The sequence below is a fragment of the Populus trichocarpa genome, chromosome 10 (genome assembly GCF_000002775.5).
Source record: "Populus trichocarpa isolate Nisqually-1 chromosome 10, P.trichocarpa_v4.1, whole genome shotgun sequence".
In the NCBI taxonomy this organism is placed as follows: domain Eukaryota; kingdom Viridiplantae; phylum Streptophyta; class Magnoliopsida; order Malpighiales; family Salicaceae; genus Populus; species Populus trichocarpa.
In genome coordinates, this window is record NC_037294.2 from 15,118,863 (window position 1) to 15,133,058 (window position 14,196).

The window sequence follows — 14,196 nt, forward strand, 5'->3', positions numbered from 1 at the left end:
GCAGGTGATTACCCAATTTGTCAGGGAAAATACATCACTTCCAACCCAACAATCAATTTTAATCAGGCTAATAACTATGAAAGAATATTTTACAATTTGAGTCATCAAGAACTGCAAACTCACAATCCAGATTTTTAACTATTTTTCTAAATCACTTGACCAAGAAAAATCTGAGCCAAATATTATAATATCTCAACTTGCATCAAGAAATTTTCTTATAAAATCGTTTGTTTCGCAAAACAATTTGATCTTTTGAATCTTCTCCTCGAGGAAGAGCTACAAGCTGCCCACAGTGGCATGAGTCGATCCACTTTAATGCAGCATTTAATCATCCTGGTGAGTGCTGTGTTGAGTTTCAAGCAATACCCAAAAGAGAATACTAAATTGGGAACAAAACTTGCCAGTTGTGTTCCGATTTATGAACAGCAATAACTCACTGTTTACAATACGAAAATAGCGTAGAGAAAGAAATATTATTTATGAGACGAATGGGTTACGTTGCTATCAGTAGCACAACATGCTAAAATAAAAAAAAATAAAAAAATATTACGCTTACATGACTTTGATGGTACCAGTTGAATTCTTGAGAAAATGAGGGTAAACTAGCTAGATCTTGGGTCCTTGACCAAACAAACCCCTCATTAAGAAAGCTCTTCTCTCAATAATTTTTTTAATGAAAGGACAAGCTTGAATAAGATACTTTATCGCCAATGAAAGTTGGCAATGTCAGTTGCTAGCTAAGCCAAGCAAAGCAAAGCCAAAACTGAGTATTATTCCTCACAGCAAGTAAAGTTATTAACCCAGGTGCTAGGATAATTGCAGTGATCGAAGAGATTAGCTCTAGCTATCTTGGTTTTTTTAACACAATCTAAAAAAAGTAAAATATGAACTAAAAATTATTTAAGTTATGATGTAAATTAATTTGAAACTACTCCGGTATTAAAAAATAAAGTAATGAAAGAGGAGGTGGGGATAGATAAAGGTTTACTAATAATCTTGATTTTTTACGGTAGCAGTGGCGGTGGTTAATCATCAAGAGCTCTCTTTTTGATGCAAGCGTGGGTATAAATGCAGGACCTTTGCCATTACTCTTTCGCTTTCACTCTCTCTTCAAGGACACGAATACCCATCTTTCATTTCTCTCTCTCTAAGTGAAAAAGGTAGTATCCTCCTCTCTCTTTCAACATCACTTGTTTGTGTTTGTGTGTGTGAGCTGAAGCCTTAAAAAAGCTGAGGATAGGAGGGTTTTGAACAGAACAGAACCCAAAGAATTCAATAAAGTTTTGTTTTTGAGTGGGAAAGGGCTTGAATGAAGAGCGGGGTACCAAAAGTAGCACAGAATCTGAAATGGGTATCTTTCTCCTGCTACTTTTAGCTTGTCTCTGATGCTGCCACAACTCTGACTAGGGTTTTGAATGGCCTATTTATTGTACTGAAATCAATGTTCTTTTGTTTTCTTTTTGACTGCCTTCTTCCTGCACACTTTGACAGCTTTCCCTTGAAACTTTCTTTTTTACTGCTTATCTTGTTTCTTGTGTCCTTGGCCATTGGGGGTACTTTCCTTTGTTCCAATTTTTAGGACACTTCAGTTCTTTGGTGGGTTAGCTTAGGAAGTGGTGGCAATTCAGTTTCTTTGATCTTTTGGTACATATTTTTGTACTGGGTCGCTTCAAGTTCAGCGCCTTGGTGTTTTTAAGGCCATTAATTGAAGTGGGTCTTTCTCGTTTAGTTCTAATAATTGATGTCCTTGTAGGTAGTTAGCTATAGATATGTTTGGTTTAAGGTAATTTCTTTCTGTTTGGTGGATTGAGCTTTTGAAGCAATATCTTGACACCACTGTGAATTGTGAAGTTTCTCACGCTGTATGTTCAATTTTTGTGTGTGTCTGGTCTCAGGTGGAACTTCTTTTTATAGATAGAAGAAACTAGAGCTTCTTGTTTAAATTTATTTTCCTATTTCCCCTGCATCCTTCAGTCAGTGTCTCTTTGATCTTCGGCTAATTATATTGAGGCACCAGAAAATTCCGGGGCTGGTTAATTTTTAGATTCACTTTCTATTTGACTAAAATTCTGTAGACTAGTTACTGACATTTCAAGTATAACTGTTAGAGGTGTGTTTCTCTTGGCTACCTTTGTTTATTTTTGCAAAGGAGAGATGGATATGAGTGACAAGGATAAATTTGAGTTAGGAAAGAGCAATGATAATCCTATCAACTACCATTCACCCGGTGGCCTGTCCTCAGACTGGCGATTTAACAGTACCAGTATCCCAAACTCATCTCTGGGTTTGGTTCCCATTGATAATCAGATGTCAGTTTGTAGAGGAGATCTAGTAGGTGCTGCTTCTTGCTCTTCTGCTTCTGTGATAGACTCATTTGGGCCAGCCATGTGGGAACATCCCACCAATTCACAGAACTTGGTTTTTTGTGATATTAATGTTCAAAATATTGCAAGCAGTTCAAACACAGTAGGGATTGGAAAAGGAGCCCCCGCTTCATTGAGAAATGGTATTGATAGAACACTAGAAATGGGGTGGAATCCACCTAATTCAATGCTGAAAGGTGGAATTTTCTTGCCGAATGCCCCTGGGGTGCTCCCACAGAGCTTATCACAGTTTCCTGCTGATTCTGCATTCATTGAGCGTGCTGCCAGGTTTTCGTGCTTCAATGGAGGGGATTTTGGTGATATGGTGAACCCTTTTGGAGTTCCTGAGTCTATGGGTCTTTTTTCGAGGGGTGGGGGGATGATGCAGGGACCAGGAGAGGTGTTTGTGGGCAGTGGGATGAAATCAGTATCTGGTGGACAAGCTCAAAAGAATGTTATGAACGCCGGTGAAGCTTCCAAAGATGTTTCTATGTCTGTTGACCATATGGCTACTGAAGGGAGCCCTCTCAAGAATGAGACAAAAAGAGAAAGCCTTGCAAGATCTCGTGATGAAGCAAAAAAAGGTGTAGGGGGGTCTGGTAATGACTCTGACGAAGCTGAATTCAGTGGTGGTAGTGGTCAAGATGAGCCATCATTGTTGGAGGGCAACTGTGGGGAGCTTTCAGCTAAGAGCCTTGGCTCAAAGAAAAGAAAAAGGAGTGGAGAGGTAGCAATCATGTTTCCTTATTTGGTGGTATGTTGATTAAATTGCTTGTAATGATCATTTTTTGGTGGTAGGATGCTGAGCTTGATCAGGCCAAGGGAACCCCTCAATCTGCAAAGGGTAGCCCTGAAACTCAACAGAAGGGAGACCAAAAACCAACTTCAACTACCAGCAAGGCTAGTGGTAAACAAGGTAAACAGGGGTCTCAGGGTTCAGATCAACCAAAAGAAGAATATATTCATGTCAGAGCTCGAAGAGGCCAGGCAACAAATAGCCATAGTCTTGCGGAAAGAGTAAGTTCTTTTTATCAACTCATAAATGGAATCTGAACCGAATTCTATTCCAGTGAGTGGGCTCAAGATGACCGATCCTGATTGCAGGTAAGAAGGGAAAAGATCAGCGAAAGGATGAAGTTTCTACAGGACCTTGTTCCTGGCTGCAGCAAGGTTTGTTTGTTGGATTTGATAGCTTCAGGTGAAGCATATTCTTCGGAAACTCAATTGTTAATTCAGTTCTTGTCATGATATGAATTGGATCTTGCAGGTCACAGGGAAGGCAGTGATGCTAGATGAAATCATTAACTATGTGCAATCACTGCAGCGGCAGGTTGAGGTAAGACAGTGAGAATCTGTTCCTTTGTCCAATTTGGTGGTTCTTAAATAGTCCACTACATATGCATCATGCACAATCCAACGTCATCAAAAGTTCGTTTGGATAGATGAGCCTGGTTATGTGAACTATTTTCTGGTTTGTTTTAAATGGAGCAAATTACTAGCTTATCTGGTCTTTCTCTTAAGCTCTTGCTTTCGACACAAGGACAAACAATTCAAATAACAGTCTCTCTGATGCTGTTATTTAACTTTTCTTATCTTTGCTTCTGTTGAGATTGCTTTTTATCTCTTTGCAGTTTCTATCAATGAAACTTGCAACGGTGAATCCAAGGCTGGATTTTAACATAGAAGGACTCCTCGCAAAAGATGTGAGTATTAGTCAGTTTTTTATTCTGGTGCGTGCACCCAATCCATATCCAGGGTTTGCATGACCAAGAATTTGCTCTTGGATCAGTAAAATGCAACTTAATGTGCTTTATCTGAGCCACAAAAGTGCTTTGTATTATCAGATCCTTCAGTCACGTGCTGTTCCTCCATCCTCTCTGGCATTTTCCTCAGAAATGCCGATGGCTTATCCTGCATTACATCAATCTCAACCAGGGCTTATTCCCACTGCTTTTCCTGGAATGGAGAGTCACTCTGACATAATCCGGAGAACTATTAATTCTCAATTGACAGCCATGACTGCAGGATTCAAGGAACCTGCTCAGGTACATCTATATCCGTTTTTTTAATTTACCCATAAAATTTCAGGAACAGAGGAGTACATGGTGCTGGAAATATTTTTGTATCAAAGATTTACGTAGACATCAACTAAATTGGTGCATTGTGTATAGAAATTAACCAAGCCCTGAGGCGTAGAGGTCTCTAGGAATTTTTTATGCTACACGTGAAGGATAATTATGAACTCAGACCATGCATGCATATTTCTGTCTCCTAATCAAAACACTGGTGATATTTTGACCTTAAACTTCAGTGGAAATTCTCTAAAGATAAAATACCAATTAACTGAAATTATTATTTCCACTTGGCCTTCTTCAAATCCTTTGTGTTACAATTTGTTTTCGGTTAATATTCTTGACGACAGCTACCCAATGTATGGGATGATGAGCTCCACAATGTTGTCCAGATGACCTATGGAACCAGTGCTCCCCAAGACAGCCAAGATGTAAATGGTATGACTCTTGAAGTTTGCTATATAATATCTCCCATGCTAAATGATCCCCATGTTGAATACAAATATATATTTTTTGTTGCAGAGCCATTGCCACCAGGACATTTGAAAGTTGAACTTTAATTATTCTCCTTGGCCTCAATGCGTTATATTCAGGCACATATGCTTGTATTAATATTCTTGAGGATTAAAGCACTTGTGCTTCTCTTCAAATCTTGAAGATGGTGAAATTACAGATGTTTCTGGCTGATCAGTTTGAAGCTGGAGGTTAGTTGCAGTTAACCAGCAGGGTTTTGAGAGCTTGGATGGCCATTGATACTACCGCAACCTCCATGCGTCTATCACTTGATCATTATAATGCTTGTTACCAGAAATGCGAATGGATAGTTTTGAGGCTATGAATTTAAAAATGTATAGATCGACCTTCCAAATGATATAGGCTAATGGGAAACTCGTGTGTTGTCTAGCCCGTGTAATTTACAAAACCATGGGAATTGTGTTTGTTTGTTAGTCAATGACAGGATGTAATGCTATTCTTTTTTCTTTCTTATTATCCATTTTGTTACATTAGTTAGTAGAAACTAGCTTTGATACCCGCGCGATGTGGCGGGTTATTTATTTTTATAAAAAATATTTTAAAAAATAAAAATTGAAAAATCTTGGATTTTTTTTGCAAAGTTATACCCAAGAATCTTGGGTGGCTGTAACGTCTGATTTAAGAGTAATATTTATAATATTAATAATAAAATTAAACTTACATGACCCAGTAACACCGGACCCAAGAATATTGGATGTGGGTCTGGTTATAAGGTCGTGTAATAAAAGTGTGATAATTAAATAGAGTAATTAAAAAAAACAAAGAAAAAAAATCAACAGAAAGAAAAAAACTAATGAAGAAAAAGAAAAAAAAATTGAATTAATTGGGTTAACCCTTTAAACCAGGTTACCCCGTAAAACCTGAGATTTGCGTCATGAAAGTTTGATAACTAAATAGAAAAAAAAAATGACGGGTTTACCCAGAATTAACCGGGTTAACCCATCAAACCAAGTTAACCCGTCAAGCCCAGGATACATGTCATGAAAATCTGATAATTAAATAGAAAGAAAATTAACTTTAACAAACTAAACTAAATGAAAAAAAATAACTCGTTAAATCAGGTTAACCTATCAAACCCGAGATTCGTATCATGAAAATATGATAATTAAATAAAAAAAATTTAACATTAACAAAATAAATCAAACAAAAAAAATTCATTAAAAAAAATTAAAAAGAAAAAAACAGTCATATAATATAATACAATATAATAATAATTATAATGAAAAAACGTGGGGAAAGCTAAAGCTAAAGCTAAATTTTCAACCAACTCAATATTAAAAAAAATAAATTTAACAAAGATAATTTAAAAAATAAACATTTGGGGGAAACACTGCAGTCAAACAAAAATCATGCAAGGGAAACACTGTAGTAATCCATAGTATTTTTTTTTCTTTTTGAAAAAAGCTACAAAGTTAAGTTCTCAACCAACTTAATATAGAAAAAAAACCGAGATCTGTGTAATAAAAGTATGATAACTAAATTAAAAAAAAATTCACATTAAGAAACTAGATTAAACAAAAAAAATTCATTAAAAGAAAAAAAACACAAAGAAAAAAGCAAAAAAAAAAAACCCCATAGGCAAAACGAAAAAAAAATAAAAGAAAAATAAAAATAAAAAAATCAAGTGTTTCACTGTGTGCACAACGACACATTATATGTAAAAAATAGAAGAAACAAAAGCGAGGAAAAAAAATAAAACTGCTATAGTGAAAAACCCACGCGTTAAAAAAAAACAAGTAAAAAAAACAAAAACAAAAAAAAGGAAAAAAAAGGAAAAACTGCTACAGAAAAACAAAACCAAAAACGAAAAAAAAATGCAACAGAAAAAAAAAATGAAAAAAAAAATTGCAAAAAAAAAAATGAAAAAAAAACTAAAAAAATAAACATGTGGGGGAAACATTGCAACCAAACAAAAATCATGCAGGGGAAAGACTGTAGTAATCCATAATATTTTTTTTTCTTTTTGAAAAAAGGTACAAAGTTAAGTTTTCAACCAGCTTAATATAGAAAAAAAACTGAGATTCGTGTAATGAAAATATGATAACTAAATTAAATTTTTTTTTTACATTAACAAACTAAATTAAACAAAAAAAATTCATTGAAAGAAAAAAAAACACAAAGAAAAAGGCAAAAAAAAAAAAACTCATAGGGAAAACGAAAAAAAAGAAAAAAAAAACAACAAAAAAATCAATTGTTTCACTGTGTGCACAACGATATATTATATGTAAAAAAACAAAAGAAACAAAAACGAGGAAAAAAAAACAAAACTGCTACAGTGAAAAACCTATGCGTTAAAAAAAAATGTAAAAAAAACAAAAAGAAAAAAACTGCTATAGAAAAACAAAACCAAAAACAAAAAAAAAAAAGCAAGAAAAAAAACGAAAAAAAACTGAAAAAAAAACGAAAAAAAAAAAACTGAAAAAAAAACGAAAAAACACTGTCCCTAAAAAAAAAAAAAAAAACGCTTTAGCTACAGTGAATTTCCTACGTGTTTTAGTATATTACTTAATATTTCCGATTTCATGTCAAATGTGGATCCAATCCCATTATTTAGCTCAACACTCCTACTTTTTTGAGAAAAATTATTTTCAACAGCAGCAGGTCTAAAGAATTTTGGAGGAGCTGCAATATCCTTCATGCGTGCATTATAATACACATTTAAAGAGATGTTCGCTGTGTCAACGTCTGAGCTAAAGCTTTCTGTTAGGACAAATATGCCATTAACAAATTTCCTCTCCCTCTCCCTCTCTTTTTTTAAATCTTAGGAATAGTAGACTAAAAAAGAGTTTCTGCGTTAGCATCATCGTCAAAAAGGACGGAAGCTGAATAGGGCTGCAGAATATGAGAGTTTTACCACTACTCACCTAAAACCTAATTACTATGCTTTCTTCAAATGTTTCATTTTCTATATTAACAAGTAAAGTTGCATTCCACTCTGCAACCCGTTTCTTTTTCTCCGTTCCCGCCAGAGATAAATAGTCAATTAAACAATGTCGAATTCCTCTAACTACTACTCTTCCCTGCTAAAACTTTGCTGCGAAACCCGAAACCAAACACAAGCCAAGAAGCTCCATTGCCTCATAATCAAGTCCTTAACAAACCCAGAAACCTTTCTCTATAACAATCTCATCAACGCTTACAGTAAATTAGGCAATATAACCTATGCACGCCATGTGTTTGACAAAATGCCTCAACCTAACTCATTTTCATGGAACACCATGCTTTCTGCTTATTCGAAATCTGGGGATTTATCAACAATGCAAGAGATCTTTAGTATCATGCCAAATCGAGATGGGGTCTCTTGGAACTCGCTTATTTCTGGGTATGTGTGTTATGGCTCAGTCGTGGAGGCTGTTAAAACTTATAACTCGATGATGAAAGATGGAGTTTTAAATTTGAACAGGATTACATTTTCTACTATGCTTTTGTTGGTGTCGAGTCAAGGGTGTGTCGATTTGGGTAGGCAGATTCATGGGCAGATTGTGAAATTTGGGTTTGGGGCTTATGTTTTTGTAGGGAGTTCTTTGGTGGATATGTATGCTAAAATGGGGTTAGTTTCTGTGGCAAGTCAGGTTTTTGATGAGGTTCAAGAGAGGAATGTGGTGATGTATAATACAATGATTACAGGGCTTCTGAGAAGTGGGATGGTAAAGGATTCGAAGAGGCTGTTTCATGGTATGAAGGAAAGAGATTCCATTTCGTGGACAACAATGATCACAGGGCTTATACAAAATGGATTGGAGGCCGAAGCTATGGATTTGTTTAGAGATATGAGGCAAGAAGGGATGGCGATGGATCAGTATACGTTTGGTAGTGTGTTGACTGCATGCGGGGGGCTTAGGGCTTTGAAAGAGGGAAAGGAAATTCATACTCTTATAATTAGGAGTGGATATAACCATAATGTCTTTGTTGGTAGTGCTCTCGTTGACATGTATTGTAAGTGTAGAAGTGTACGGTACGCGGAAGCAGTGTTCAAGAGAATGGCAAATAAGAATGTTGTATCATGGACTGCTATGTTAGTGGGTTATGGCCAGAATGGGTTCAGTGAAGAAGCTGTCAGGGTTTTTTGTGACATGCAAAGAAACGGGATTGAGCCAGATGATTTCACTTTAGGAAGTGTTATTAGCTCATGTGCAAATCTAGCTAGCTTAGAAGAAGGTGCACAATTTCATTGTCAAGCCCTAGTTTCTGGGTTGATTTCTTTTATAACAGTCTCCAATGCGCTCATTACTTTGTATGGTAAATGTGGAAGTATAGAAGATTCCAATCAGCTGTTTGATGAAATGAGCTTCAGGGATGAAGTTTCTTGGACTGCTTTGGTTTCAGGATACGCACAATTTGGAAAAGCCAACGAGACAATTGATTTATTTGAAAGAATGCTGGTCCAAGGTTTAAAACCTGATGCTGTTACATTCATTGCAGTCCTCTCAGCATGCAGTAGAGCGGGGTTGGTAGAGAGAGGACAACAGTATTTTGAATCAATGCTGAAGGACCATGGAATAATTCCTTTTTCTGATCACTACACCTGCATGATTGACCTTTTCGGTCGAGCAGGAAGGTTAGAAGAAGCCAAAAATTTTATCAACAAGATGCCTTTCAGTCCTGATTCAATAGGCTGGGCAACTTTGCTGAGTTCTTGCAGACTTTATGGCAATGAGGAAATCGGCAAATGGGCAGCCGAGTCTCTTCTAGAACTAGATCCCCAGAACCCTGCAGGCTATATCTTGCTCTCCAGCATCTATGCTGCTAAAGGAAAATGGAGCAATGTGGCCCAATTAAGGAGAGGAATGAGAGAAAAGGGAGCAAGAAAGGAACCAGGATTCAGTTGGATCAAGTATAAAAGCAAAGTTTATATTTTCTCCGCAGATGACCAGTCAAGTCCCTTTTCTGATCAGATATATGCTGAGCTGGAGAAACTAAACCACAAGATGATAGAGGAGGGGTATGTGCCTGATGCAAGTTCAGTTCTTCATGATGTTGAAGATTCAGAGAAGATGAAGATGCTTAACCACCATAGTGAGAAGCTTGCTATTGCTTTTGGGTTATTATTTATTCCCCATGGCCTTCCTATACGAGTGGTAAAAAATCTGAGGGTGTGTGGGGATTGCCACAATGCAACTAAATATATTTCCAAGATTTCTCAGAGAGAGATACTTGTAAGAGATGCTGTCAGGTTTCATTTATTTAAAGATGGAACATGTTCATGTGGAGATTTCTGGTGATATGCTTCTGTTACAGTTCAAAGCTGTGTGAACAAGATTAAAACCCAGCATGCACCAGAGGTTAACCAAGATCAAGATTTTTTGTGAAGTGGGACCGTGATGATGCCTGCTCTGCAGGAGTATCACTAAAGTTCTTGAGGAATCCTTTTTTCTCTATCTAGGATTCTAGAAGAATGCCTTTATTATCTTGAAAAAATCAAGGATCCGTGATAGTAAAAAATGCTGGTATGTCTCTAAACTTAAGCTACATTTTTTTTATCTTATTTAGTTCCATTTACCATGCCATGGATGTTATTCTCATGTATGTGACTCTAATGTCATCTATGTCCCATGCCCTTCTTCTATGCATCATAAGTTCTATGACATCACACACACACACACACACACACACACACCAAAATCGAGCAGAAGTGTATGGCACAAAACCCTAAGTGGGATTCAGAAAGTATGGTCAGCTCCAAGTTGCAGCTGATAGTTCCATGTATCATCGATTTTACTTTGTTAGTGAAAAAACTGTTACATTGATCAAACTGGTGAGGCTGAGAATTATCATATAGCTGCCTATCTTTCTTAAGACACTTAATAATAACATTGCACCTCCATTTATCTGATTAAATCAATAAATAGATTCATTTGGGTTGAGAGCAGATCCTGAACTGTGTTATTAGCAGGTCTGCAGAACTCAATTTGAAAATTTGTCTAGACATGCCATACAAAGCAACAACCCACATCTGTGAAAAAGAATCAGTAAATTATTAGGGTGGTATATCACTGCTGCATCATGGAGTCTCCCTGGGCTCGCATGCTGACAACAAGTTACCTTTCAGAAATGAAATAATAAAGAAATAGGAGTATTTCCCATTTTGGAATCTGAAGGAATATAAATATACAAAAGGTAAATCTGAAGAACACATGGATGATGAGGACAGACTTCATTCATCTTGCTGTGATGTTTTGATGGACTCCTCTTGACTTTGTTGCTGGTTCTGCATCAGGTTGAAGAGAAGCTGGTTAAAGTGAAAAAAGAAAAAAAGGCATGATAGATTGCAACCTCAGTATGGGATTAGAGAAGCTAAGAAACCCGCAACTTGCTACATATGTCAATTACTTCAGCTACAGGAGCCCAATCACCAAAGTTCCTTTCAATAAACTGATAAGCTATGCCACTCTTATCCCTTCCAACTATAAAGAGGCCACCCTTTATTTCACCTTCTCCTTTGAAGTTTTGATCAATTCCCATAGCTTTTGCACGCTTGTAATTTGCAATAGCTCGGGGGTTGAAAATAAATCCTGATATAAATTTGTCCCTAAGCAGCTGCCCACCACCAAGAGCTTTGAAGAACTCCATACTCCTATCGAAGAGCACAACACCACCCCAATATCGAGGCCAGAAGTCTTTTACCTGCAGGCCAACAATAGCACATCAATTTTCCAGAGAGAGAGTTGATTAGATTGTGAAGCTGAAATTCTCTGGATACCTCTGACTCTATATGTTCATGGAGAACTGCAAATAATCGAATTCCCAGTGCATCAAATATGGGTTTTTTGGCATAAAGCTGGTGAGCTTCAGCCCTGCACATGATGCACCTGTTTTGAAATTCACAAGTAAAAGAAATGTCAATGTCATTGCATAAAGGACAGCTGACCATTCTTGAAAGTTGATTTATCCATGTTATTGGGTAGCTCTAAGACATTCAAGTTTAAATATTTTTCAGTACCTATTGAATGAGGTTTTGATTTCTTAAGTTTCCCACTTGTTACCCTCTCATCCAATTGTCATGTGTGATTACTCTAATAAACTCATACAGTTTGCAAATATGTGTTATCTCACACAAGTTTAGCTGATAAAGCAAGGCTATCTACACGAAAGCCACAACAAAGCAGAATACAGGTGTTTACCCAGGTCGCCTGATGCAAAGGATTACAGCTGGTTTATCTCGCCATAATTCTACAGCCTTCATTGGAGGTGTCTTGGTTTTCACCAAATGCTCCATCCCAATCTTATACTCTGGTGTTAGTTTCTGAACTGAGATGTTTTCAATAGAAGAATAAGGGGCAACACTGTCAACTACTGGAGGAGGTTGTACACAACCACATGCTCTGAGCTCAGCTGGCCCTGCAGCTACAATCCCTTTGAAGATGTATCCATCTTTAATCTTAAAATCAGCGAGTGATTGTTCAAGTGATTTATCATAATTCATACTACTAATGGTTTGCATCTTTTTTGAACTGACAGATGAATAACTCTTGAAATTGCTATTATTTCTTGAGACTGTGCTGTTCATTTTCCTTGCAGTGAGAGGAGCATATGATTTGAGCAAGGGATCTTCACATGCACCGGTTCTGTCCATGAAACGGGCTATGTGACCTCTCTTCATCCCAAAATGAGAGGAGAGATCCCCAGTGCTTAGGCTAAGAAGCTCAGGCAAACATTTCCCAGAGGCCTCTAGCTTATCCCCATATTGCAGCAGAGCACGATCATGCAGGTATGATCTGATTTCCAACGCATCCTAGAGTAAGAGAGAGAGAATTAGAAGTTGATAGTTTATAATGAGATGGTTCAAATTTCGACATGTTCCAGTAGTTGACAGTTAAGAAGCCAATGTTTGTTAAATAACAGATTTTGATCAAATGAAAAGCGAGAAGCAAATTCTAAGTAACCAACCTTTTGCTGCCGTGTCATGTTCATTGCATCTGTATCCTCTGAATTCATAATCTTCAAAGTCGGAATATCATCCCAACCTTCTTCCAACAACGTTGGAAGCAAGTCCTTCAAAACTCCATTACCTACAAAATCCTCCACTGAAAAGGAAGCCATTTTCCTCAGCAGCAGAGGATAGTGTGTTCTCTTGTTGCTCAACGGGACCTGGATGAACAAGCTGGTGTTGTCGTCCTCAAATATAAAATACACACCTTGAGTGTCTACTTGGACAATGTTAATGACGAAACATGGATTGGCATAAACCTTTTATACAAGTTTTCATATCTTTTGATAAGTTCAACACACCTGCCCTAGTTGATGAAAATATTTTATAAAATCTCCTTACACCGCACAGTTTGGTGACTTGATTGACCAAGCGTTTTGATATCATCAATTATAGTTATTTTGTCTTTTTGTATAGCATTGAACTCCATTTCCCTGTCCTGTTTACACCAACATTTGCAATCAGGTGGTACATGTCATGAGAAAGTATGCCATATTAGACAGAGAATGGAGGATAAAGTACAAGAGGTAGAAACAATGTGAACACTAAGAACATTGCTTGGAGACGGTCAAAGGATTGCCATAGAGATTGAGAGAAAGGAAAATGAAGCGGCCCAGGAAGAACCCAAGCAGTGGACGACGATAGAATATTGAAATTATAACAGAATTGACCCACAGTGGTGGTGGGTTTTCCTTTGCCGGCCGAAACCCACCTCATTTGATAAGTGAAATTTTGTGCCGATGTTGCGTTTGTCTAATATCGTCCAATGTCTTGCAAGTGACGTGGAATTTTTATTGAATTTGTAAACAATCCCCCCCCCCCCCCCTCCTTTCACATCGTTGCCTGCTGCCTGCAATACAAAATAAATAAAAAAAGCCGTTCGGTCCAAAAGGTATGAGCCATTGCTTTGTGTGACTTGGGAGAAATACCCGTGCTTCAAATTGCCGCTCTTTTCTTGAATCACTTTGGGACAGTTTGGAACAAGAAGAGCGAACGATTGAAAATTTGATGATGGCTTCTCAGATGCCTTCTTTTGCAGATCTGGTTCAGGTGTACCGGATGTTTCAAGCATCCATTCTTGTCGAAACATCCGGTTCAGCCTTACTTGATGTTTTTGATTTGTCAATACGGAAAAGGCCTTTCAAGACCAGTGCCTTTGAACTTCCCCAGAAGCACTTGAGACACCACCAAAATCTTTTTCTTTTTTGAAAATAAAAGGCAAGCCCCAGCACCTTTTTTTTTTTTTTTTTTTTTCTTGAATGACATGAAACTACATCTCACATGCTTTTTCTATATTATC

At 37.2% G+C, this 14,196-nt stretch overlaps 3 protein-coding genes across 5 annotated transcripts; 2 read left to right on the top strand and 1 right to left on the bottom strand.

Moving 5' to 3' along the window:
• The first annotated feature begins 1,060 nt into the window (after window positions 1-1,060).
• Window positions 1,061-5,425, top strand: LOC7482233 (transcription factor bHLH49). Its single transcript, XM_002314874.4, has 8 exons — window positions 1,061-3,090; window positions 3,162-3,380; window positions 3,468-3,533; window positions 3,631-3,699; window positions 3,995-4,066; window positions 4,208-4,408; window positions 4,786-4,873; window positions 4,958-5,425. The coding sequence occupies exons 1-8, from the start codon at window positions 2,155-2,157 to the stop codon at window positions 4,993-4,995; spliced, it is 1,689 nt and encodes a 562-aa protein (XP_002314910.2). The 5' UTR covers window positions 1,061-2,154; the 3' UTR covers window positions 4,996-5,425.
• A 2,146-nt stretch (window positions 5,426-7,571) lies between these two features.
• Window positions 7,572-13,730, top strand: LOC7489396 (putative pentatricopeptide repeat-containing protein At1g68930). 3 transcript variants are annotated; one of them, XM_024610131.2, is made up of 4 exons: window positions 7,572-10,416; window positions 11,187-11,750; window positions 12,488-12,677; window positions 13,362-13,730. In XM_024610131.2, the coding sequence occupies exon 1, from the start codon at window positions 7,960-7,962 to the stop codon at window positions 10,189-10,191; it is 2,232 nt and encodes a 743-aa protein (XP_024465899.1). In that variant the 5' UTR covers window positions 7,572-7,959; the 3' UTR covers window positions 10,192-10,416; window positions 11,187-11,750; window positions 12,488-12,677; window positions 13,362-13,730. The 3 variants fall into 3 exon arrangements, with proteins under 3 accessions (XP_024465899.1, XP_024465896.1, XP_024465895.1); XM_024610128.2 differs by lacking the exons at window positions 12,488-12,677; window positions 13,362-13,730 and adding an exon at window positions 10,860-11,086 and having other exon boundaries at window positions 11,187-12,007; XM_024610127.2 differs by lacking the exons at window positions 12,488-12,677; window positions 13,362-13,730 and adding an exon at window positions 10,863-11,086 and having other exon boundaries at window positions 11,187-12,007.
• On the bottom strand, window positions 10,922-13,365 carry LOC7489397 (uncharacterized). Its single transcript, XM_024610132.2, has 4 exons — window positions 12,857-13,365; window positions 12,091-12,701; window positions 11,670-11,778; window positions 10,922-11,593 (listed from the first exon to the last, which is right to left on the bottom strand). Exons 1-4 carry the CDS (start codon window positions 13,007-13,009, stop codon window positions 11,264-11,266), a joined length of 1,203 nt encoding a protein of 400 aa, XP_024465900.2. The 5' UTR covers window positions 13,010-13,365; the 3' UTR covers window positions 10,922-11,263.
• Window positions 13,731-14,196: the final 466 nt, after the last annotated feature.

Excerpts from the sequence above, each read along its gene's own strand:
- LOC7482233 (XM_002314874.4), top strand. The coding sequence starts at position 2,155 with ATGGATATGAGTGACAAGGATAAATTTGAGTTAGGAAAGAGCAATGAT. Across the intron at positions 4,409-4,785 it reads GATTCAAGGAACCTGCTCAG|CTACCCAATGTATGGGATGA; the intron begins GTACATCTATAT and ends TCTTGACGACAG. Across the intron at positions 4,874-4,957 it reads AGACAGCCAAGATGTAAATG|AGCCATTGCCACCAGGACAT; the intron begins GTATGACTCTTG and ends TTTTTGTTGCAG.
- LOC7489396 (XM_024610131.2), top strand. The coding sequence starts at position 7,960 with ATGTCGAATTCCTCTAACTACTACTCTTCCCTGCTAAAACTTTGCTGC.
- LOC7489397 (XM_024610132.2), bottom strand. The coding sequence starts at position 13,009 with ATGGCTTCCTTTTCAGTGGAGGATTTTGTAGGTAATGGAGTTTTGAAG. Across the intron at positions 12,702-12,856 it reads ACATGACACGGCAGCAAAAG|GATGCGTTGGAAATCAGATC; the intron begins GTTGGTTACTTA and ends CTCTTACTCTAG. Across the intron at positions 11,779-12,090 it reads CTTTGCATCAGGCGACCTGG|GTGCATCATGTGCAGGGCTG; the intron begins GTAAACACCTGT and ends ATTTCAAAACAG.